The sequence below is a fragment of the Canis lupus genome, chromosome 30 (assembly GCF_011100685.1).
Source record: "Canis lupus familiaris isolate Mischka breed German Shepherd chromosome 30, alternate assembly UU_Cfam_GSD_1.0, whole genome shotgun sequence".
In the NCBI taxonomy this organism is placed as follows: domain Eukaryota; kingdom Metazoa; phylum Chordata; class Mammalia; order Carnivora; family Canidae; genus Canis; species Canis lupus.
In genome coordinates this window covers 21281974-21308199 of record NC_049251.1, presented here as the reverse complement: position 1 = coordinate 21308199, position 26226 = coordinate 21281974, and the positions used below count along the sequence as shown (strand labels likewise).

The 26226-nt window shown below is 36.3% G+C and overlaps 1 protein-coding gene across 1 annotated transcript in view; it reads left to right on the top strand.

Annotated features, from left to right (window-relative positions):
- The window catches only part of PRTG (protogenin), a 127380-nt gene that overhangs the window by 66340 nt on the left and 34814 nt on the right, over positions 1-26226 (top strand). Inside the window, exons 10-11 of the mRNA XM_038581108.1 lie at positions 2374-2679; positions 3408-3596. Of these exons, the coding sequence (XP_038437036.1) occupies positions 2374-2679; positions 3408-3596 (495 nt within the window). The remainder of the gene's footprint in view (positions 1-2373; positions 2680-3407; positions 3597-26226) is intronic.

Genomic DNA, 26226 nt, shown 5'->3' with positions numbered 1-26226 from the left:
AATTATACAGTTCTTCTTTTATTAATGTTTTCTCATCCTCACAAAATGACCTACCCTTATTTTCAAAACATATTTTTAATATTTTTAAAATTTATTTGAGAGAGAGAGTGAGAACCAGAGAGAGTAAGGGAAGGGGCAGAGGGAGAGGGGAAAAGCAGGCTCCCCACTGAGCACAGAGTCAGATATGGGGCTTGATCCCAAGACCCTGAGGTCATGACTTGAGCTGAAGGCAGATGCTTAATCAACTGAACCACCCAGGTGCCCCTCAAAACATTTTTATGTAAATGATTTCCACATCATTTTCTTTGTTCATTTGGTCCCAGATCTCTCTCTCTCTCTTTTTTTTTTTAAGATTTCTTTATTTATTCATGAGAGACACAGACTGTAAAAGAGAGGCATAGATATAGGCAGAGGGAGAAGCAGCTCCTTGCAGGGAAACCGATGTGGAACTCGATCTTGGACCCCAGGATCATGACCTGAGCTGAAGGCAGGTGCCCAACCACTGAGCCACCCAGGCATCCCTGGTCCCAGATTTCTTAACTGTCATTTCTATTGTGATATTTATTAAGATGTTTATAAATTCAGAGTTTGATTAAATGAAAAAAAATGCTGATCTGGATGCTAAATTCCAAATTCAGTTTTCATTTAAGGGTCTATTCTATTTTAGAGTAAATCACAGTACTTATGAGCTCTCAAGTTCTCATCATAGTTAATTAACCTTTGACATGCATATCTAAGGTGAAACACAGGCTGGGGGGGTGTTGTTTTGGCATTTGTGGGGGTTGTTTGTGGTGTATTCCTCCCTATATCCTTGAAGAAAAGAAGTCGAACCATAGCAGGCTACTTGTTAAAGCTTGCCAATTTGAGTTATGATCTCAAAGTCTTTTTTCTTTAAACCTTTTCTTACTCTGTAACTTTTTTATTTAATGAAGTTTCATTTTGTTTTCAGAATAACATATAGACTTTTGAGACTGCTTTTCATATTTCTACACCAGTTTCCCTCCATTTCCTAAACCCATACTTTCAGGTTGAGATATGTGGGTCTCTGCAGGGGCATAGTAGTGTGCCACAGATACAACTAATACTGGAGGGCTTGCCCCTGCCTGTTCTAAAAACTTTCTCTTCATTATCTCATTTAACCCCTATATAGCCCTGTGATAGAAGAAGTATTGTTGTATAAGAAATAGTAAACAAGAGGGGATAAGAATGTGGGCTTTGTTCAGTCTGCCTACATGTGCTCCTTCAGTAATGACCTGTGTGACCTTGGTCAAGTGATTTGACCTCATTGTACCTCAGTTTCCTCAACTATAAAGTGGAAGTGATCCTGGTACTTCCTTTGGTTTCTGTGAGAATTCACAAGTTCATACACATCAAGGACTCAGAAATGTTTAATAAATTGATTTTCTCTTTTCCACCTATTATTTCATTCATGCAACAAATATTCATTGAGTACCTGCTATGGGTTATTTGCTCTTTAGTAGTGACCAAAAAAGACAAAAAATTGTTCTTGATTTCATGGAGCTCACTTTCTAGCAGGAGAGGAGGCAGAGGAACAATAAACAAGATAAAGAGTCCATTATGTAATTATATGCTGTGTCAGATAGTGATAAGTATCTAGGAGACTGGGGAAAAAGCAGAGAAAGGGAGTATGAAATGTTGGGAAGGTTTGAGACTTGAGACAGTCTCCCAAGAAAGGCTTCCTGAGTAGGTGACATTTCAATGAAAACCTGAAGGAAATGAAAGTGAGGGAGCCTTCTGGGCAGGTGACTGGGAGAAGTGCATGCTTGGCAGAGAAAATGAATATTGCTAAGGGGTGGAAGAAACAAGTGGAAAGCAGTAGGAGATTGGGGCACGGTATCAGTGAGGAAGGGCACAGAGTGACTCAGATGGTTGGGTCTATGCCTTCAGCTCAAGTTGTGTTCTCAGGATTCTGGAATCAAGCCCCACATTGGGCTCCCAGCTCAGTGGGGAGTCTGCTTCTCCTCCCTCTTCTTCTCCCCCTGCTCATGCTCTCTCTCTCTCTCTCTATCCCTCTGTCTCAAGTGAATATGTAAAATCTTAGAAAAGAAACAGAATCCGTGAGGAGTCCATCATATTAGTACATAGGGCTTTGTATGAAGCCACAGTGAGGACTTGGGCTTTTACTTTTAGTGACACTTTGCTGTCTTTGGTTCTCTGTGCTTGTCCTCCTTTATTTTTCCTTTCTTTTTCTGGTTTGTGATCTACTTGCCTAAAAACCACTGCTAGGGCAGAAAGTATCTTTCCTTTATTATGTTATGTGTTGCTCATAAGATAATTCAGTAAATACTGGTGTGCTGATTGACAGTTTTGATTCTAAATATTCATAAACAACCTGTTTTCTTGTATGACTAGTGCCCCTGAGACCTCCTGAAATTAGTTTAACAAGTAGAAGTCCCACCGATATTCTCATTTCCTGGCTACCAATCCCAGCCAAATATCGGCGGGGCCAGGTGGTCCTCTATCGCCTGTCCTTCCGCCTGAGTACTGAGAATTCCATCCAAGTTCTGGAGCTCCCGGGGACCACCCATGAATACCTTCTGGAGGGCCTGAAACCTGATAGTGTCTACCTGGTACGGATTACTGCTGCCACCAAAGTGGGGCTTGGAGAGTCGTCAGTGTGGACTTCACATAGGACACCCAAAGCTACAAGTGTGAAAGGTAAATTGTAAACATAATTGAAGAAGAATAGTTTTATTTTTTTTAAAATTTCCTTTTTAAAAATCTAAGTTATATTTAAATGGTGTTTTGTGAATGAAAATATTCCATCGATCAGGCCTTAACTGAAAATAATTTTAAACTTTTTGTTGCATAGTGCCTTTTGACACAGAGCTCGATAGTGTGTAAAACTTCTGGTTACTCTGTTAGTTTGCTTAGTAAATTCTTCATAGATGGGCGAGTCCAAATCAAACTGAATTATTGAAAGCTACATGTTAATAGAGACCTAATTAATATTATTGCCATACATTTTTTAAAAATCATCAGTTTAATAGACCATAAGGCTAGAAAGTCCTAAATCCTCTTCTTTTAATAATGTGAGATGTAACATGACTGGGGTTTTTTTGTTGCTCATTGATTAATAATAATGCCTGTTCTACACAGAGGAATATTGGATGGTCAAAATTAAGAAGTACTCATCTCTTGAAAAAAATTAAAATACACAATTTAAGATGGTATTGTGTTCTTATTTATATACCTTAGGAGGGTTTTTTTTAAGGCAGTATTTTATATTTTTATTTCTGCCTCACAGCTTAATATCATTGTGGAATTTTGAAAGTTAAAATATAATTGTTTGGAATTGCACATTTTTGTAGCTATTGGTTTAAAACTGGATGTATTTGTATGAATTATGGATTTTTTTTACATACATTTCTGGTGAATTTTTCTAGCTCCTAAGTCTCCAGAGTTACATTTGGAGCCTCTGAACTGTACCACCATTTCTGTGAGGTGGCAGCAAGATGCTGAGGACACAGCAACCATTCAGGGGTACAAGCTGTATTATAAAGAAGAAGGGCAGCAGGAAAATGGACCCATTTTCTTGGATACCAGTGACCTTCTCTATACTCTGAGTGGTTTAGGTGAGTGTGCCCATATTGCACTTTCCTTTTTTCCTTCCTCTCTGACTAGTTGGGAAAAGAGTGTTTGGATATAAGGCAGAAGAACTGACTTACTGACAAAACATCAGATAAACATTGTGTCTGTTTTCCCCCCACCTCTGATTTTCTTTCTACAGTTCTCTTCTGGTAGAGTGAGATCTGATCAATTATTGTGAGTATGTGGTGTATGTAAAATAGGAATGTGAAATAGCAATATCACCAAGTGATAAGAAAATATACAATAATTAACTTAGAAATTGCCTGAGAGTGTATTATTTTCACATTTAAAGTATATATATACACATTTTTTTAAAAAGATTTTATTTATTTATTCATGAGAGACACAGAGAGAGGTGCAAAGATGCAGGCAGAGGGAGAAGCAGGCTCCATGCAGGGAGCCTGACATGGGACTCAATCCTGGGTCTCCAGGGTCACACCCTGAAGGCAGTGCTAAACCACTGAGCCACCTGGGCTGCCCATAAAGTATATTTAAATTACACACAAAATAATGCTCTTACATATGACCCTTGTCACTATAAATATTCATTTTTGTAGCTCTAACACAGAAACACCAGAGAAAAAGCACTTAACTTTGGGTTTGGGTTTATCATAGTTCTGAAAGACACAATTTTATTCTCTGTTCATGCTGTCTTTGCTGAGTGAAGAATTTCATAAGGTGAACATGTATAATAGAAAGTAAAGAAACTTATGTCTACGATAAGTACATGAGTATAAAGAGATATACTCAGGGTATAAAATGCACACTTGGTTATTGCTTAGTTATTTGTTAAAGCAGCAACTTTAATTATGATTCTAAACTACATTCTTACTGAATGTTATAGCATCTTCTGTGCGTACTGTGCTCTCCGTCCTGCTACATACTTACCCTTTGGAGCACAGAAAGGAAAGAGGCACAGTGATCCCACTGTGGGTAGCTCCACTTATTTCTCTGGCCTCACGGCACAGACTGTGAAAACAGCAGGAGTCCTGAGACCCTGGGCAATGACAAGCTGTGGTGAGAATGTTTTTAGAGGCAGGGACATAGGACCCCATCCTCTGGTTCTTTGCTGTAGTTTTCCAGATGGCATTTTGCTTATAATCTTGTTGTCTTAGATTTTAATTTAATCCACATTTGCTTAAATAAATTTCACTATTGATCCCTGTCACACAGTTTAAATGACGAGAAGTTACATATGTTCTGTAGTGACCTTCCTTAGAACCATCGATACAGAGACGTTAGCCCAAGGTGTCACCAAAGTCAGGAGTGTTTATTTCTAGCCATGGCTTCTCAGTATGCTCTCCCCTTTCTATATTCAAATCATTTATTCAAAAGAGTTATACTAAGTTATCAAGTAGTAAACAGGATTTGGGATAATTGCTGATGAAAAATCCTACATCAAACTCAGTATTCCCAGTTTCTTCACTGTTAAGGCAATTAAATAGAATATACAAAAGATAGGGACATAGAACATTCTTCTTGAACACATAGCTTACTTTAAACAAGTGAATAAAAAAAAATAAACAAGTGAATAATTTGTTGGGAAGAATAGAATAATGCTCTGCTTGTGAAAAGTTTAGGGAAATATCTTATTAAAGCTTTGTCAATTTTTAAGGGGTACATGGGTGGCTCAGTTGGTTAAGCAGCTGCTTTCACTCAGGTCATGATCCCATCGAGCCCCACATCTAGCTCCCTGCTCGATGGGCAGCCTGCTTCTCCTTCTCCACTGCTTGTGCTCTCTCATGAGTGCTCTCTCTCTCTAGCAAATAAACAAATAAAATCTTTAAAAAAAACAACTTTGTCAAATAAGTACAATGCTTTAAAATTTAAACATTTTCTATGGGTTCATATAAATATAAAAAAGACCCATCGATCTTTATTGAAAATTTTTATAATCTCTGAATAATAGCTTTTAACACTATGAACGTTTATTTCCTTCAGTATTTAAAAATAAATTACATAGATTACTGCCTGTGTTTTTATGTTGTAAAATCCTTTGTTTATACTAATTCGACTTAAAATCACTGTATAATACATAAACTGGGAAATTATTTTGTTATAGTTGGTATATACCTCTGTTAAAATAACTCCATGTTTCCTGACTGTGGAATTAGATTGAGTAGTGGGCTAATTGCACTGCAGGGTAACAGAGGACTCTTTCAACAGCCATAAGACTTCCTTGTTGGTCAGCAGGTTCCATTTCTTGGAGGTGCCAAGCCAGGGCTGAAACAGGTTGGCTAGCAGAGATGCTGTTGTGTAGGTGCAAGCATTGTACAGCTATTGACTAGATCACCTTTAAGATGCCTTTTAATCTTGAGAGCCCTAGGGTCTACAGAGTCCTCCTTTTTTAGAAAGACACTGTTGAGGCCTCGCCAACCTTATAGCAAGTTGAATGGATATATCCCACTAAGCAGGCAAGTGTTAAGAGTTCTCATTCCTTTCCTTCATACTTTTGGCTATTGGGAGGGCAGTATGTTCTGTTAACTGGACAACTGACCATCTGTGACCATTTTTAGCAAGAGCATCTGGCGGTAGCTGCCTGTTTAACAGAGAGTGATGTGTGCAGAGGGCAGTAGGTTAAGGGAACCCTATCTGTGTCTTGCATGGTGAATACTTGCTTTCACAGAGCTTTTGTACATTAAAGATGCTCTAACTAGAACTAGATTTACTAAGTGGGCTTGGAAATGAAATTTAAATGCTTCTGTTTGCTGATTCAGTGTCAATTTGAGTAGCAAACTGATGTCTCAAAATTTCATTTTCAAACTAATCCTTCTCTGATACCCTAATACACATCCTTTTGTTACTTCTGGTAATCAAGTTTTCAACTAAAAAGTATGTTATTAGGACCATTCTCCTTGGTAACACATACAGTTCTTTGTTTCTGTAATAAATAAATAAATAAATAAATGATTTTGTGTATTTCGTTTCATTTAACAAGAATTTACAAATTATTTTTCTAAATAAAGCATTGTAGTATTGAATAAAAAGATTTAACAGATGTGAACTCTGCTCAGAACAAGAAGAATTAAACCAAAAGATATTAACATGATTTACTTTCCTGATTTTCTCCCAAGATTCTGATTAACTAAATTTGATTGTACTTAGTAATGAAAGTTGTTTAGAACATTTTATGCTAAACCTTCAATGTTCAGTTCAGAAATGTAGAATGTTTTGGTTTTTAAAGTGGCTGGAAAGATCCTCGTGTCTTTATTGGTATGATATAAATATTGGTGGAGCAGTGGAAATATTTTGATTTTGCTGGTTTGTTCTGATTTAATGATTTGTAAATACACAGTTTGCTTTTAATTAGAAATGGTTTAGGGGGTTGGGAAAACAGCATTTTAGCTTGTGATTTAATGTTTATATGATTTGTTCTAAAATGTGGCTTGAGGTTTTCTTCAAAATTTGCATCTTTGTTGTGATTATTTTCACTCATTTTCCCCTCTTTGGCACTTTTCATGTTTACCTGTTCTAAGCAGAATTTTAAAACATTCATTAAGTTTATCACACAATAAACTGAAGCAAAATTAGTAGTACACTTGTGTTCCCTGATAATAGACTGAAATAATTCATTCCTTTCTTTTTGTCTGTTTATTTCAGAAATTGGCTTCAAATTCTGAGGTTAGAGTTTTTAATTGCAAAGAGGACTGTTTTCATAAGCTGTCAGAAACCTCTTAATTGTTCAGTATTTATATAATGGGAAGAAGAGGGGATTTTTTAGATGGTGCTGTTGTTAGTTTAGTGTTTGGGACACCTATAATCTTTAGCTTCCATTTTGCCAAAGAATGTGTGCTATTAAATTTCACGGCAAGCTTGATTAATCAGCATGAGCTTTAGCATCAATTATAAAGATCCGAAATATTTGAAATCATTAGTAATGTTCCCAGATTCCTTGAATACCTTCAAAACTCACAGATCTTTTTTTGAGAAATCCAAAATTGGAATTCCCTGTTATTGCGGGGGCCCCGGGGGGGGGTAGGGGGATGGTTGGATAGGAGGCAAAAGAAACAGTCCCTGGTAACGAGTAATTATTTAGAGTCCCTTAGCCAGTTTGTATAGAAGCATGGTAAAAGTAAGTCCTATGGGTGTTATCCTTTACCATAACAAAATAGGATTTGGTTGTGTGATTACATATCTGAGGGAAGAAAATCAAGAACTACCACTGGTGAGCCAAACTCATATAGCTGGAGGGAGTTGTAATCTTTCCATTAGTCAAGACAGGACAAGATTTTGTGGCATAAAAAAAGACTACTTTTATCAGAGAGGGTTCATTGTGAACCTCACTATAATAGTGATTTTGTTTTGAAGAGAACGAGAATCACTCAGTTTACGAAATATGGAAGTCACGTTTTAAGGCAAGCCAAAGTCTTTTCAGAGACTGTGTTCCCTCATTCCTCTCACACAAGGAAGCCTTAGATAACACTCAGAAAAATCTTTGGAAACATGTTACAGGTGAAATCCTTGTATTGTGGTTGTTTTGTAACTTTCTCACTGCACCTCTTAAGATAGAGTAAAAAAAACACACCGTATTTTATAAACAAATCTTCTGATTGTGTATAGTTTCAAGTATATCTTAGCATACTGACTTCTAGCCTATAAATTCATTTCAAATAATTTGATGCCTTGATGTCAGCTACCAACTCAAATATCATTACAGATGCCAGGATTCTTCTGTTTCTTCTAAACGTATAGTCAACAATATAGGCATCATTAAGCGCTCCATCCAAATTAGTGCTGACTTTATAAAATAGCATTGGTTTCTATGAGATCGCTTTGCATTTATTTGTTAACAGATCATTTTTAGGGATTGGTGTAGAAATTCCATTGACATTGCTGTCATTTACCACAGGCAAGATCTTTGGGGACATACTTCACATTTTTTGCCTCTCTTCAGTTCTTCCTGTGCTTTATCACTGTTAAATTCCACTTTTAGTAGAAATAGATCCTCTGAACAGTATCTGCACTCTTCCATTTCTTCCTTTCAAAGAATTAAAAAATTCATTTAGCTGAAGTCAGTAGACTTCTTACATGAATAATTTTGGAAACCACCTATTCTGTAGGCCTGACTGACAAAGTGAGAGGACAAATTATGACAAAGGGAACATTGTAAAAGTATTGCATTTCACTTATTTCTCTGTTGATTCTCTTTTAAGTTACCCTTTCTTGTGTTTAATCTGTTAGCTAGCCAAAAAATGTTGAAACTTCAGTGCAGATTTTAGGAAATACTCAACTGTTTTTTTCTCCATTTATTAGGAAAGCAAAAATTTTAAATATGTCATTCTCTGCAGTATCTGAACCTAACAGGTATGATAGGTATTCAGCTCAATCTTTAGAACCTTAATCCTTGAAAAATTTAAAAATCAATACCTCAGAGAAATGGAGCATCCATTTCTTTAAAAATCCTGTTACTGGGGTGCCTCGGTGGCTCAGTTAAGCATCTGCCTTTAGCTCCAGTCATGATCTCAGGGTCCTGGGATAGAGCTCAGTGTTGAGCCCCTGCTCAGCTGAGAATCTGCTTCTCCCTCTCCCTCTGCTTCCTCCGTTCCCCCCACCCTCCGCCTTGCTCTGTCTTTCTCTGTCTCAAATAAATAAATAAAAAATTTTTAAAAGGTAAAGATCCTGTTACTAAAAGAGTACCGTTAACATTATCTAACAAGACATTATGTAAAAAGAGAATAACAAAGTTTTTTTTTTTGCCAGTTTGCAATTATCTTCATTTAAAGACAAAATGTTTACAGATTTGTGGAACTGTAAGAACTATACAGAAGTTAAAGTGCATCATCTGGTAATCTTTCCTTAAACTCTTTCTCTTGGATGAAAGATTATCTGCCATCCTAAAATATTTTTGATACTCCCTGAACAAAATCGGAGATATATCTCTTTCCGTTTGGAAAAATCTTCCCCAGCTTTTAAGTGTCAACCCTCGGGGAATCATCTTGCAACCTCAAATGGTGTCAGTCATCCCCATGGTACATCATTTATAATGCTCTATTATAGAAGGCACTTGGCACTGACAGCTAAAAGAAAAATATCCATGAAGTAAATTTTATCTTTGTTGTTTGACATTAGCTCTGTAATTTATTAACAAATTAAATACTGATTATTTGCCTAATCTTTTAGATAGGGTTAATAATAATATTTAAAAACAGCTATTTTAGAACATCAGGAGGATTAAATGAAATAATGTACATAAAAGTTAGCACAGTTCCTAGAAAACTGCACTCTAAGTCCTCAACAAGTATTAGCTCTTGTAATTTTAAAATTTTTCATCTAGGATGGGGCCTGGAAATCTGTATTTAAAACACTTTTTTCCACATGATTTACCCTGATCATTAGATTTGGAAACCAGTGCTTCTTGAACTTTATACCTAAAGATCTTGTTAAAATGCAGATTTTAAAGGTTTGGGTGGGGCCTAAAATCTTTGCATTCCTACCCACTTTGAGAAGTAACATTTAGACCAGGAGTAGGCAGTCTTTTCTGTAATAGACCAGATAGTAAATATTTTAGGCTTTGTGGTGGTGTGGACTGAATATTTATGTCCTCATCAAATTCTTATGTTATAGCCCTAACCCCTAAAGTGACTGGTTATGGAAATAGGGCCTTTGAGCAGGTGCTTACTGTTAAGTGAAGTCTTAAGGATGGGGCCCTAATACGATACATTGGTGCCTTTATAAGAAGAGGAAGGGACAGCAGAACTCTGTCTGCCATGTGAGTGAGGACTTAGAAGGTAGCTGTCTCAGAAGGTGGCTTCTCTTCAGTCAGGAAGAGTGCTCTCATCAGAAACTGAACACTGCAAGAACTTGATCTTGGACTTCCCAGTCTCCAGAACTATAAGAAATTAATTTCTGTTGTTTAAGCCATCCAGTCTGTGGTATTTTGTTATGGTAGCCAGAACAGACTTATACAGTGGGCTATAAAATGTGCCACAAGTATTCCCTTCTGCCACTGTAGCACAAAAACAGCCATATGAAATACAAAAATGCATGGATATGGTTATATTCCAATAAAACTTTATTGGCACCCCCAGTCTTTGTTTTAAAGTCTATTTTGGGAGCATCTGGGTGGCTCCATTGGTGAAGCATCTGCCTTCAGCTCAGGCTGTGATCCCAGGATCCTGAGTTGGAGCCCCATGTCGGGCTCCCTGCTGAGTGGTGAGCCTGCTTCTGCCTCTCCCTCTTCAGCTACCCCTCTTGTGCTTGCTCTCTCTCTCTCTCTCTCTCTCTGTCAAATAAATAAATAAAATCTTTTTAAAAAATAAGTCTATTTTGTCTAATACTACTCCAGCCTCCAGCTTTCTTTTGACTTCTATTTGCATGATAGATGTTTCCCCCACCCCCACTTTCAATCTGCAGGTGTCTTTAGGTCCTGTTTTGTCTCTTGCCAATTGTAGATTCCAGTGTTGTTGCTCTTGAAAGTGTGGTCCCAGGATCAGCAGCATAATCTGGAAGTTTACTGAAGTGCTGAATTTCGGACTTCCCTTATCCCTCTCCAACTCTACTGAATCAGAATCTCTGTTTCAGGATTATTAGGTGATTAGTATGTACATGGAATTGGGAAATACTGGTCTAGATGATCTAGTATTTTTTTTTTAAATAGCCAATATTAATTCATTATAAATTGATAAATTTTAGTGTTAGTTTGTTACTCTTGTTGGAAGTCATTCAGAATTTGTTTTTGTGCCTTCTGGGTTCCTATATTGCTAACTGTCATAATTGTCAGGCCAATTATAGTTTTTAATTATTGTTGCACACTAGCCCTCTCTGAAGTCTACTTTTATTGCACTTTATATTGCATATTTTCTTTCTAGTCCTATCCCCCCATACTTCTCAGCTTTCATATGGGGAAATACATGGCCTTTTATGGGTATCATCCTTTAATCAATGCATTTTTTCCCGGACATCCAGGAAGTGGATGCAATCACAAGGTCTCAGGTATAATCTTCCAGTTTGGGGCCTTCTTCCCTGTGTTTTGTTCCAGTGACTCAGTAGTACTCATTCACAAAGTCATTATTTCATTCTCAGATACTTACAAAGCTTACTGTATGGTAGTCCCACTGTTGGGTACTGCCATATTTAATGTAAACATGGTCGTAGCATTTGTCTAGGAGGAAGACTAACAAATAAGCAACTAAAATACCAGGTGACAAACTCTTTGACAACATTTGGCAGGTACTTCTGATCTGTTTCAGGGTTGGTATGGGGATGGCTTCCAGGAAGAAGTAATATTTAGATTGAGAGCTAAAGGATGAGTAAGATTAGTCAGGCAAAGAATCAGGGCAAGTACAGGTTTATATGGAACCTAATAAAATAATATATAATAACATAAAAATAATGTAAAAATACACTATCAGTGTAGAACCTTGTACCTACATTGTAGGTATAGACTCCATACAAGTGAAGGGTTGAAAATTTAAAAATTTTTCACAACTTCATGGTAAATCTGCTCTGAAAAGAGAGAGGGGAAGAACCTAGAACTTGGAACTCAGGACTGGTGAAATTCACATGGGATGTCCAAGAGATGAGGGGACTATGTTCCAGAGGAGATAAAGTGTTACTATTTGACCACAGAGTGCTGCCAGAGCCTGGTAAGCTACATGGGGAAATTTGGGCTTTATCTTAAGGGCAGCATGAAGCCACTAAATGATTTTAAGCCAGTGAGTGACATGATTAGATTTGTTTAAAAATAGCTTTCTGTTGCAGTGTGTAAAATATAATGTGGAGAAGTAAGATGCGAAGCAGCTCAGACCTACCTCTTCCCTGAAAGAGGTTTTTGTAAGCTTGCTTTTTTGCTTGCTTACTGATTCAGAGTAGTTAGAAAAGTCTATACTCCCCGTTTGCTACAGTCCTGTTGCACATGGCAATTTCCATAAACATAAATAATAAAGATTTCTTCAGAAAACAGCATATTCTGCTGCTTTTAATCAGTGTATGCTCAACTTTTGGAAATTACAATCACTGTATATATATATATATGTATATATACACACATAATATATATGTATACATATATATATGTATATACATACACACACACACGTATTGCTAAGTTAATTAAATTTCATGTTTTTAAATGAACAAGGAGTAAAGGAAATACAGCCATGGATTCCATAAACCTGTAATATAAACTATTCTTTGAAACCACAGTGTGAAACCAGGAGTATTTATTAACCACTCAAAAGAAGAATATTTTTGAGCCCACTTAGCTGCTACCATTGAGCTTTAGGATAGGCTCTTAGAGCTACAATACTGTTTACAAAGCCCTCCTTAACACTGTGAATACAGTGAGTACAGTGTTTTATGGAACTCAGTAGGTCTCAGATAAAGAGACTTTTATGCTTTCTTGGTTGTTTTTTTGGGCCCCTCATAGAAGACTTATGACACGGAAGCTCGGTGACCTTGTAAATCAGAAGATGAACTCAATTTAGAAGTTACTGATAATAGGCTGCTGTGGTTACCATTAAGTTAATGTAAATTACCAGTAAATGAATCACAAAAGTGAAACCATCCCCACAACATGCAGTTTTGACTCGTGTGATTTCTTCTCATACCTCATGAAGACCTTGCCTAGAAGATAGTGCTGATTGAAAATGCAAAATTTCTAATTTTAAGATTGATGCAATATATATATTTTTCTTAGAACTTTATATTTCTATAAAGCTATTTGGCTTAATAACATGAGATTGCATGTATACCAATTTAATTGCCATTTCTTGTTTCCTAAAATTTTCATATTAAAGTTTATCCACCCTAATTATGGATATTAAGTTTATTTTCCATTATTGTTAAAATTTAAAAATTAGTGTATATTGATTGAAAGCACATACTCTGTACCAGATCCTGTATTGGGGACAAGGAATATGAACATAAGATGGCATACCTGCTTCCAAAGTATTTAAGGTCAGCATGAAGGACCTATTAGCATCCATAGGAAAAGTGCTAATAGACAAAACTGCGGTATAGGCAGTGTTCTAGAAGCACAAAGGATAAATGGCTAATTTTTACTGCATGATGGAGAGTGGTTTGCCTTGTAGAGAATGGAGGAAAGTCATCCCAATAATAGAAAGTTACGAGGTACAAAAAGAAGATTGAAGAGGTAACCTCATTGGTGTACTATGACTAAAACATGGGTCGCATGAATAGGAGTTGTAGGGACTGAAGCCATAGAGTTAAATAGGAACCACATTTTAAAGACCCTGTGTACCTTAATAATTGATTTGGTCTTTCTCCTACAATACAAACAATGAGGAAACATCAAAAATTTTTCACTGAGAGTAAAATATGGCTTGTTTTAGAAAGATAACATAATGACAGTGTCAAGAATAGGTTTAGAAAATGCAGTGAGTATGGGCCAGGGAGGGAGTCACTGAAGACAGGAAATCAATACAATGGTTGTTGAAATAATCTAAGATGAGGGCATGAGTTAAGACAGTAGTTTCTTGAAGAGAAGGCAGATGCGAAGTTGTTTTAGGCTTACAACAATCATGGGGCACCGGGATGACTCAGTCAGTTAAGCGTCTGACTCTTGATCGCAGTTCAGTCAGGATTTAACTGATTACATATAGCTTGATGGGAGGCCTTCAGATATAGGGGTCACACCTTAAGGGGTCTACTAAACAGTGCTCGACATCATTAGCCATTAGGGAAATGCAAATTTAAAATTAAACTACAATAAGCTACCACTACATAACTATTAGAATAACTGGACATTTTTAAATGCCAAGACAACCAATAACAAGTGCTGACATGGATGCAGAACCCCTGGAACTCCTGTGCATTATTGTAGGAATGCAAAATGGTATAGCCACTCTGGAAAACCATTAAGTGCTTTCTTTTTAAGTTAGATGTGTGTGTACCATGTGACCCAGCAGTCCCATCTTAGGTATTTACTCTAGAAAAACGAACTTATGTTCACACAAGAACCTACACAAAAATGTATAGCTCTATTACACCCCAAATACCGGAAACAGTAAATGTCCTTCAATAGGTGAATGGATGGGGCAGCCGCGGTGGCCCAGAAGTTTGGCCCCACCTTTGGCCTAAGGTGTGATCCTGGAGACCCGGGATCGAGTTCCTGCATGGAGCCTGCTTCTCTCCCTCTCCCTCTGCCTTGTGTCTCTGCCTCTCTCTGTCTCTCTCTGTCATGAAAAAATAATTAAAATCTTTAAAGAAAAAATAGGTGAATGGATGGACAAACTGCGATATATCCATATGATTGAAATATTCTCAGCAATAAAGACCGATGAACTATATTGCTGCTTGCAACAATTTGTGGGTGAATCTCAATGACATTATACTGAGTGAAACAGGCCAGTCTCAAAAGGTTATATTCTGTATTTCCCTTATATAACGTTCTTGAAAAGTCAGAACGAGATTAGTGATTGCCATGGATTTGGGGTGGGGGCAAAATCAGGTTTGGAGAAGTGGGAGATACTGAGTTGAGTTTTGATCATGTTGGGTTGAAAAGGTTGGTGTCTTATGGAGATGTCTGTAACAGCTTAATATGTATAGATTTCAGATCTGAAATGGTGAATCTGTGTGCAGCTGAGAGTTAAGGCTGCATGCTGAGGCAGCCCTGCTCCAAGAGACCTGATATCTTTCTGGCTTAGCCACCTTCAAAGAAACTGACAAAAAACTTGAGAAGAACCCTTTGTCAGCATAACTATAAAACAAAGGACATTAGGTCATTTTCAGGAAAGTGAGACGCATCCAACAAATCTTGCTGAAATTTGTTTTACTCTGTGAAAACTTGAACTTTCTCATTTTCTGTGTTAATCACTTTCAGTACAGTCTTTCTTAAAAATCATCTTCCTAGACTTCAGGAAACTGAAGTTCTTTCTATAGTTTCCATATAGGTAAGGTCTTACGTATAATCTTAATTTGGTGCAATTCTAACCATTTATCAGTTTCTTTTACTTGCCACACAAAAATAGAGGAATTTTAAACAAGAAAGAAGTAAAGAGGATTAGGTAAGTCATTGCTGCTATGTTATGGGAGAAATATAGGTGGCAAATCCAAACTAAATCTTGTAAGAAATTACAGAAGATATTTTATGCAATATCAATATCATCACAATTTGCATTTTTGCCTCTTAAATTCAGAGGCTTGTGAACAGCATTAAAATGACAATGACTCTTGAAAGAATAAATGCCTTACGCTCTTCTGCTGTATATTGCCTGTATCCGAATTGTATTAATCACATCCTATGGGACATTATGCCTAACAACTTTATTTCTCACTTTAGAAAAATCATTTGGAGAGACAGAAGGTAGGGAGAAGTAAGTGCCCATATTGTCCTAAATATGCTTTTAAAATCTTTGAAAAATAATAAGGTTCAATGTTCTGTATCAAACCCCAAAAAATAATTGAGGAAAGAATTTTGATGTTTTTTCCTGGGCTTTTATATTCTTAGTCTTGAATAGTCATCACTTTTCAGAATGCTCTAAAACATGGAAAGCTCTGAAAAACATCTGTCTTGTTATTAAAGGTAGTGTAATTGGTGAACAAAAACGATACACAGCTACTACTTTTTGTTTTTTTCTTTTCCCCAAGAACGACGAAAGGGATGCATTTGCTTAAATGGTCATCACTTTTGTAGGTTTCAAGTTGTTTTACTGCTTTAGCAGCTGTGTGGCAAGTTTTCTAGCAGACAATGGAGGTGGGGAGGGGGCTCAGTTGCATCTGGTTTCTCTTTGTAGAATGCCTGAAAAGTTGATATTTAGTGGTTTCTTGAGAAAGCAGTTTATCTGTAGAAGAGGAACTTTTTTAGTACCTGAATTAGTTTGCTCTGATTCATATGCATTCGTTTTGTTCTTCTGCTTTAAAAAAGGAGAAAGAGAAAAAAGAAAAGAAAATCATCTACCCTAAAACTACATAGCACAGATAACCCTTTGACCTATGGTGCTGGGTAAAGATTTACAGTACTTGTGGAGTCTCATTCACATGCCACTGAAAAGCGCCCTAAATAAAGTACGGCCCCTGTGGAGATGGAGAAAATAAGCAGGATAAGGAAGTTCCATTATTTCAATTGGCTGTGTGTTGTTTTATTTTTACTAGTCCATAAAGTGAAATGCCAATTGTGATGTGTTTCCAGTTTTGAGTCTGGTGTCACTTAAGTTCGGAGTTTGCTGTTAGAGTAGTTTGAGTCAGGGATGCCCTGGGCAAAGCATCCTTCTCTGTCTCCTTTGCTACTAGCAAATATCCCTTCCTCTGACTCCCTCAAATTAAATTTCCATTTGAAATATTTTTCCTTTAAGGAAAGCAGAACAACAGAAGTCTTAAAAAAAAAAAAAGTACTATCAAAATGTGGATGAGAATGAGAATCACCAGTTTTGTATATACCTCTTCATATGGCAAGAAGTGAAGTTTTTCTTTATATATAACATATAAAAAGTACGTGAGATCAAAATTAGTCCCACTATTTGTCTCTAAAACAGAATGTTTAGCTTGATTTCAAATGACACTTCAAATTAAGGCATTTGAAGAAACTTTAATCATGTACTATCTGATGATGATGACATCTGTTTAATCATTTTTTAACTAAGAGTTTTATCCTGAACCTTTAATTTATGTATCTTCTGAAATATCCAATTGTCCTCTACAGCACTTTGTATTTATATTTTGAAGCTTATTTATTAAACTGATTTTAGTGTTTTATTTCCTGTTTCTTTTTTGTATGTGCTAGTAAAAACCTCATTAAAATGGTGACAAATAAAAGCAGTGTTTCTTTGGTCTTAGGAAGATGAAGATACTCCTAGCCACTGATCAGCTCTTGATTGTTTTATAGGCCAGAACTTTCAAATGGTACTTTTTGAATGATGGAAAAACTTCAGTAAGCTTTTTGTTCTCCTATTTTTACAAATCTGTAAACATGGCAAAATGTTTGACATGAATTACGAACCATTTTCCTTATAGAAGGAAAAACTCTTGTAGAAAATTAAATCAATACTGTCCATTAATCATACTGCTTGTCAGCCCTCAGACCACTCTGGAAGTTTCTGGTGAATGTAAGAGTCTTTAGATGTGTGAGGTCCTTAAAGATCTAAGTAAGTTAAAGGAGAGGAGGTTTTTTAAATACCACCATTAGCACATGAAAGAAACTTCAGGGTGAATAGAAAAAAAATTGTAAAGCAGTAATTATGCTTGTGGATTTTGTTTTGTTTTTGTTTTAAGCCTGTTCTTAAAAAAAAAAAGTTCATGCAAATAAATTTTTAGCTTTGTACTAATTGCACACTCCATGAGGTGGAGGGGAGCTGCAAGACAGGCCATTACTGGAAGAAAATATTTTGTACCTTAGCCTTTAAAAATATTTGTACATGTTTATTTCATAATTAGTGTGCATAGTATATTAGTACAGTCATACATATATATGTTATAAATAAAAGTATATGTGTTATGAAAACGCATGCTAGAAGAATATTTTACTAATGGAAGATGAAATGAAAAGATTTGGAGACCACTATTCTAAAATATTGAATCAGATATTTCTAAGTAACTTCCCAGTTATGAAGCTGTACAATCTAGAAGAGAAAATAGATACTCATAAAATCACCACAGAAATCATAATGCAAACTTAAGTAAGAGCTGTGATAGAAAAGCATAGCGAGTTACAAGGCTTTTAGACAGTAGGTAGCTTGAAGGTGGAGGTCAGGATAGATTTCCTGGAGAGGGACGCTCTTGGTGGCTCAGTGATTGAGCTTCTGCCTTTGGCTCAGTGCGTGATCCTGGAGTCCGAGGATCGAGTCCCACATCGGGCTCCCTCTACCTGTGTCTCTGCCTCTCTCTCTCGGTGTCTCTCATGAATAAATCTTTAAAAAAAGAAAAAGGTTTCCTGGAGAAACTGATATTGAATTGACATATGAAGGATAATAGGTTAACTAGATGAAGATCTGTGATGGGATAATGAAAGAATTCAAGAAGGCATGACATAAACAGTCGTAGAGTAATCATCAGAACAGGCTAAATACTGGAGTATCTCATTATTTAAACATTCTGATTTATCAGTTGATTTGGATAAACTAGTGTGATAACATAATCCTGACAGAGTTTATTGAGATTTTACAAATTTTTCTACTCTAAAACATTTGAAACCTTGAAAAACTTTGCATAACATCCTAGAAAATGTAGGCTGCCCTGCATAGGTAGAGGCCTCTTGAATTAACCAAGATAGCTAACTTCATTGATACCTTGGTTTATTATGGAAACTAGAGCTGTTGCTTCAGCTGAAGGTTAAAATGTCACCTTCGCTTTCTCAGCATTCCAGAAAGATAGCAATAACTTAAGAAACCTGCTCAGGCAGTTTTGCCTGATTACCACAGTGTGTCCATCTTCTTAAGTAGATGGTGTAAATAATATCTGACTTATTATTTCAAATGTACTTATCTCCTGCTTCCTTTTGCAAGAAAGATTTGTAGTGACTTAGTATGGAAGCACAAAATTTAACAAAATAAATCAATAGGTGATCCAAGTTTCAATGTTTGTAAGGGTTTGGGAATGTTGTTTGAAACCACATTCATACTAATAGTAGGAGTTAAATTGATGCACAGCTTTTCTAGGCATTACTGTGTGACACCAAAAGGAGGGGTGTGATACAGATACTCTTTTATGTAGCCGTTCTGTTAGTAGACACCTATCAGAAAAAATACTAATGAACACACACATTTAATATTTATTTTTATTTGAGAGAGTGCATGTGAGCTAGGTGGCCAGAGGAAGAGAAGCCGGCTCCCAGCTGAGCGTGGAGCCCTACACAGGGCTAAATCTCATGACCCTGAGATCATGATCTGAGCTGAAACCAAGAGCTAGATGCTCAACCAACTGAGCCACCCAATCACCCCATAAACATGCACATTTAACTATAGTGTGTGCATGCAGGGTCATTTATAATTGCGAAAAGCTGAAAGAAACTTAAATATTCAGTTACAGAGGTCTAGTAAAATAAACTGTGGTACATCCATATAATTTGAATAAATGTGAACATTGAAAGGAATGTTTTAGAAGAATATTTAATAGTATAAGTGAAAAAAGCAGGCTATAAAATATTTAAAAATACTGAATATGTGTGTATATGAATAGAAAAGGTAATGACAAAACATACAACCTAATGTTAAAAATGCTTATATCTGGATGCTTATATTAGGATATTTTATTTTTATTTCCCTTTTTTGCTTGTCTGAGTTTTATCAACTTTCTATAACATTTAATCTTAATGAGGAATAAAAAAGTATTTTTTTAAATTGAACATACCTAGATGAGGAATAAAAAAATTATTTTATTAATTGAATATACCTAGATGAAGAAATTGGAACAAAGATAAGTAAAAGTTGGAAAAGCGATGAAGCTAGGATATTGGCAGCTTTATTGCATGCTGTAAGGGCCTGTACAGTTGCTAGAAATGCCTGTAAATTTACCTCTGAGCTTCCTTGCAACCAAAGAAAACCACAAAAACTGCTAGCTGTGAGACACAGGATATTTTAATTATTAGAAAAAAATTGTAATATAGTAATTAAATTCCCAAAATATAGTACCTCCAGAAAAATTCAATATGCTCAAATTGTTGGAGATTCTCTATGAATTTATGTATTGGAAACCATATTAACTTTTGCTTGATAATGACTTAACCTAATAAGGAAAGAAGATTCTTGTGGTTTCTAGGATCATTTGACAAGTTATAGGATTTTGGATGATCTAGAGATATTAGTAGAGGAAATAATTAAAATAATTTTTTTGAACTTTCACCCTTCTCCATCTGGATGGCCAATTAGGATGGTTTTTAGTGTGTTTCCCTTTCTTGAAAACATTCCCATTCTTTTCATAAAATGACCTTTTGTCGCAGAAGAAAAATCATGGCAGATGGGCCTTAATTCTGACTCCACAAAACTATAGAAACTACATTTTAAATCTCTGAGAACTTCAAGAAGTAAGGAGACATCATTCTCTCTCATTTTGCTAACGCACATTTCTATCCTGAGAAATTACAGGGATTGTTTTAATCATATTCTCTTTCCCATGTTGATTCAGTGGCACACTTGTGTGGCCTTGGTTCCTTGTATGTTTTAATTTGCATGCTGTGTGCATATTACATATTGACATTCCAGTGTGGCTCATTGAGAATTTTTTAGAAAAGAAATCTACATTTGTATTAATTATATAAGAAAATATTAGGTATTTCTAGAAATCTTTCAAGAAGCCTAAAAGTATGTTGGTTCTTTTCTCGTTATTGTCCTCAGTGTCAGGCAAGAGTTCAATATGAACATTTATATAAGTAAATGTAGATAAATAGGTAAGATTGGCCAGTGAAGAAATTAGGCTATTTTGCGCTTATGAAAGCTTTTGAAACCATAATATTCCCCTTCTTTTTTTTTTTTAATATTCCCCTTCAACAAGCAATCTAACAAATTCAAAATTCAAAACAAATCTACTTGCAAAAAATGTTAATTTTATTTCCCGTAATAAAAGACCCTATATTAGAATCATAATCTCACTGATATAGTAGTCTTACCTCCTCAAAAAAAGAAGGAAAATGTTTAATCTGAATCTAATAATGAGGAAACAAACAGATAAATAGAGATTGTGATAGTCTACAAAACATCTGTACTGGATTCTTGAAAGGTATCATTGTCATGAAGGATAGGAAGAAGACAGGGAGCAATTCTAAATGAAGGAGATATGACAGCAGTATGTGGCCCTCAGTTGGGCTGGTGAGGAGGGAATAGCTATTAAGGACATTTTTGAAGCAATTTGGAAAATTTATTTTATTTATTTATTTATTTTTAAGGATCTTATTTGAAAGAGAGAGCGAGCACAAGCTGAGCAGGGAGGGCAGGGAGAAGGAGAAACAGGCTCCCCACTGAGCAGGGAGCCCAGCCTAGGGCTAGATCCCAGGACCCTGAGATCAAGACCTGAGCCAAAGGCAGACACTTAACTGACAAACCACCCAGGCACTCTGCAATTTGGGAAATTTAGAAATGAGTTATATATTAAATAAAATTGTGTTCTTGTTAAATTTGTTAGATGTGATCATAGTATTATGGAGGTATAGGAGGGTATGTCCTTGTTCTCAGGGGAAACATGTCCAAGTATTTAGGTGTGAAGTGTAATGATTCAACAAAAGAAATGTGTGTGTGTCTGTGTATACTTGCACACCTGTATGCGTGCAAGTATACACACAAATCAAAGAACAAGTAACAAACCAAATCATCAAGATTTTTTTTTAATTTAAAAGGTTAAAAATGCCCTTTGTTTGTAATCTTTAATCAATATCTCCACATTAAGAATGGTTTTACAGTGACTATACACATGGCTAAAACAGTAGCACTGCCGAAAGATATTGAATATAAGAGACCTTAGATCTTCTGTTAAATGTTTTATTTATCCTTTTGGTTTAACTCTGTGTGTACAGATTGTTTGAGTCTCTATTATATGTGTTGAAAATCATCTTAAGATATACTGAATACTTTCCAGTACCCCAGTGATCTTCAATGTCTTTTAGTACCTGAAAGATTTAAGGTTTATGTAGAATTTGAGTAGGCTGTTGTTGATAGCCAATTAACATGGTAATGACCTGCACCTGCTTGTGTCAAAGAACTCCCATAATTCCCTTATCTGCTAACATTAAAATCTATTTCCAAGTGATACATTCAGCAAAGTTTAAATAAATTGTTGTAACATAGTGCTTCTTGTGAATTCTAAAGGAGGCATAAATAAATAACATGATCGTGTTTTATCACTATGATTGATGAGGCTGATATTTCACTGGCATGCATTTCCCACTTGAGAAGAAATTTAAGATTGGTTTCAAGCTGTCTACCTGCATCCTTCCCATCTTGTAAGCATACTTTTAACTGCCGAGGGCTGAGATTTGGAGGAATGGTTATCAAACCACAGATGTTTTTGCAATGAAACTGTGCACCTCCGACCAAGTCGCTGCGGTTCAGGAGATGATAGATGGTATTTTCATGTTGCCTCACAAAAGGGTCAAAATGGCATGGCAAGCCCATGACAGTGAAACAGAGAAATGTTAGTCCTGGAAGGAAATTTATTTCATGGCTTCAGGGGAAGTTTGGTTGTCATGAATAGGCTCTCTCTGTCAGTCTATGAAAATATTGTTTGTAAGGCAGTGATGTATGTGAGACAGACAGCATGAGTGTGTTGGCAGACAGAGCAGCTACTTAAACAAATGCTAAGCCAAATACAGTATCATAAGTCAAGTACTTGGATGTTTTTAGGGTAAAGATTGCTCATGATAGAAATATCAACATAATTAAAGTAATTTACTTCATTTTCTTAAGTAAACTTTATTTGTAATCTTTATAGCCTCTTAATTATCCTAGGAAGCTGCATGTACCTCCCCATTCTAACACACTTTTTAAAAAGATTTTATTTATTTATTTATTTATTTATTTATTTATTTATTTATTTATTTATTCATGAGAGACACACAGAGAGGGGCAGAGACACAGGCAGAGGGAGAAGCAGGCTCCATACAGGGAACCAGACGCAGTACTCGATTCCGGGACTCCAGGATCATGCCCTGGGCTGAAGGCAGGCATTAAACCACTGAGCCACCTGGGTTGCCTTCTAACACATTTTTAAATCTTGTAATTCTGAATTCTTATAATCAGCCATTGTTCCATTGATTCACTTTTAAGTTATTCAAGAACATATATGTAGACCAATCTTATGAGTACTGTTCACATAAAGCTATCCTAAATTTGGGGAAAGTCAAGCCCCACTGCTCTTCTGGAGTTTGCCACCTTCTCCTCCCCACCCCTAGACAATATCAACCACTGGCATAATTCCATTAATTGATTATGTGGTGGAGAGACTCCGTGGCTCTCTCATCTTACAAAATTGGACCCGTGAGGTGTCTTTCTTCCACAAGGATTCACAAAAGGAAAGGAGTGTCATAAGAAAATAATATAAAGGATAAAAAAAAAAAAAACATGTTTGTGGGAGGTTTTGTTTTTCAAGGTTTGGATGTAAATCAAATTCATTCATGGCAATGTTCAAGTAGAAATCTTCAACACCAAATATTTCTTATCCAGACAACCTCAAGTAATGCATTTGTCAAAAATGAAAAATAGTTTTTACAAGAAGTCTTGAAAGCTTGATAGATGTATAAAACTGAAATCCCGTGTTCAAAAAATAACATGACCAAAATATTAGTGAAGGCAGTATGATTGAAAAAGCCATTTGCTTCTGGATTTTGCAAAAACAATCTCAGTTTTTTAGAGGGGTGGTGTTTAAAAGAGAAATTATGAGTAGGATGTACTTATTTTGATAAGAAACTGATTCTCAAATGTCACATACAAAGAACTTTCCTCTAAATTATCCTAAACTCAGTAGGAGAGGGGATGTTTTCACTGGGAGTGAGAGGTGTTATTTGTCTTAAGGCCCTTCAGGGGGGCAGAACAAAAGGGACTGAGTCATTTCAGGTTTAGACAAATACTCTACCATCAGCTTCATAGAGAGTTGTTACACAGAACACGGGGAAATTTGGGCAGTGGGGGATTGCACACTCCATCTGCCAACATGTCTATATTACATTCAAATACTGTGTATTATCACAGAACAGACATAACATTTTGGCATAGGGATCACTGACAAAAATCCTTTAAATTTAAAATGGATGTGACAAATGTTTATCATTAATTCCTTATAGAAATTCAGTTTATAAACAAAGAATAAAATTTTAAACTAGGCTTTAAGTAAAAGTTACATATTTTAGCCCAAAAAACCTTTTTAAATTAGCATACGAGCACATTCATGTCAGGCATTGTTTTAACCATCATGAATTAACTTTTTCCATCCTAATGTAAGTCTGATGATAGAAAACAAAGAATTCCCACTTGAAAGAGGCCTGCTCTCATCTCTCTAAGGTTTCTCTCAGAGAAACATACAATCTAACAACGTTTGGATAACATGAACGTAAATCACATTTTTCACATATGATTTGTGTTTTTGTTACTGTGCTTAAACATAGCATTTTAAAGCAGAGTATTCCACTCTGCTTTTCTTTCCCACCCTTCCCCCTTAGCATTTTTCCTGCTCCTCTGCTGCTGGACCAGACTTGGGCTGGCCCCAGATCTTGTGTCAGAGGCCGTGACCCAGGTGTCACAGCAGTCATACTGTTGGCCTCTTCTCTGAATAATTATATGAGGGGTATTGTGTTTGAGGGACAGGCTTGGGGGCAGTGCAGTCACCCTGGCTAGCCAGACCAAGGGGCTCTCTAGTCCAACCACAGGGGAACAATGGCACTGAAAAGACTCACACAAAATCTTGTAGCACAAAAGATTAGATTAAAAGTGGACATTGGGCCAGATACTAGGTTTCATCCTTCAGAATTTTACCTTTCTTATTTTGAGGGTTTCCTAATTTAACATTTCCGGACTTCACATGTGATGATTTTGTATCAGCAGATTTTCAGATTGCTACTTACCTCTGCAAATATAGTCTAATTTGTTTGATTTCTTTAATGCTTTGTAGCCATCTTAATTGTGACACTTTGTGGCTAACATTAGCAAAGCTTTCTATACTGGTATTTTAAGTAAATAATTTAAAGTAGTAAGTGATTTTTAAAGTAATGCTTTGTATTTTCTTTCTTATTTACTTATTTATTCATTTGTTCATTCATTCATTCATTCATTCGAGACACAGAGAGAGGGAGAGAGAGGCGGAGACACAGGCAGAGGGATAAACAGTCTCCATGCAGGGAGCTCGACGTGGGACTCGATCCCAGGACTCCAGGATCACACCCTGGGCCAAAGGCAGGCGCTAAACCGCTGAGCCACCCAGGGATCCCCTGCTTTGTATTTTCTTAAGATGTCTTACTAAACATGTTCCATGTCTAAATTGAACCAAGTGGCAAGGACTGTCCCAAAGTAGATGCGAGTACTTTATCTTCCTCTGGGTCCTAGGAAGACTTTTGCCCCACCACCTGAGAAGTTTCCGTAGAAGGATGGGGAATAAAACTCATTAAGTCTTAACCTAGATTTGGATTTTAGAAACAATGCCAGAGGTGACATTATTCATGTCAGATAAAAGTTTTCTCATGGTCCTGACCTCAAATGTTTTCTTAATTTTATCTACCCTGGACCTGTTCACTCCAGCCCGAGTCTTTTCAAGGCTTCTGGAATGTCACCAACACAGCAGCTGAAGGAAACAAAGGCCTGGTTTTCATGACCCCAATGCTATCTCTTTTTGTTGGTCCACAGCTATATACTTGATAAATAATAGTTTTCTATTATACATTTTCCAGGAAACCAAATTTCTAGAAGTGTTAGTACTACAACAAAGAATCTGTGGAGTTTGAATGGATGTCTATCAGTTTTGCTGTCTCAGTTTATCTTCTGTCATAGAACACTTGGTCTTCAGTGTTTGGGAGAAAGTGTGGTGTGGGAACCTCCTACCAAGTGAACCTATTAGTTTTTATCTTTTGTATCCTCAAGAAGTTTAAGGGCAGAACGATGAACAAAATCTGATAAGATTGGAATTCTTAAGTGTTTTCTCCTTACTTTTTTTTCTTTAATGTTACATCTCTGATTATTCTATTTTTGTTCTGTGTATTTAACTACTTTGTACATTCATGTCACTCATTTATTCAGGGCCTACTTCAGA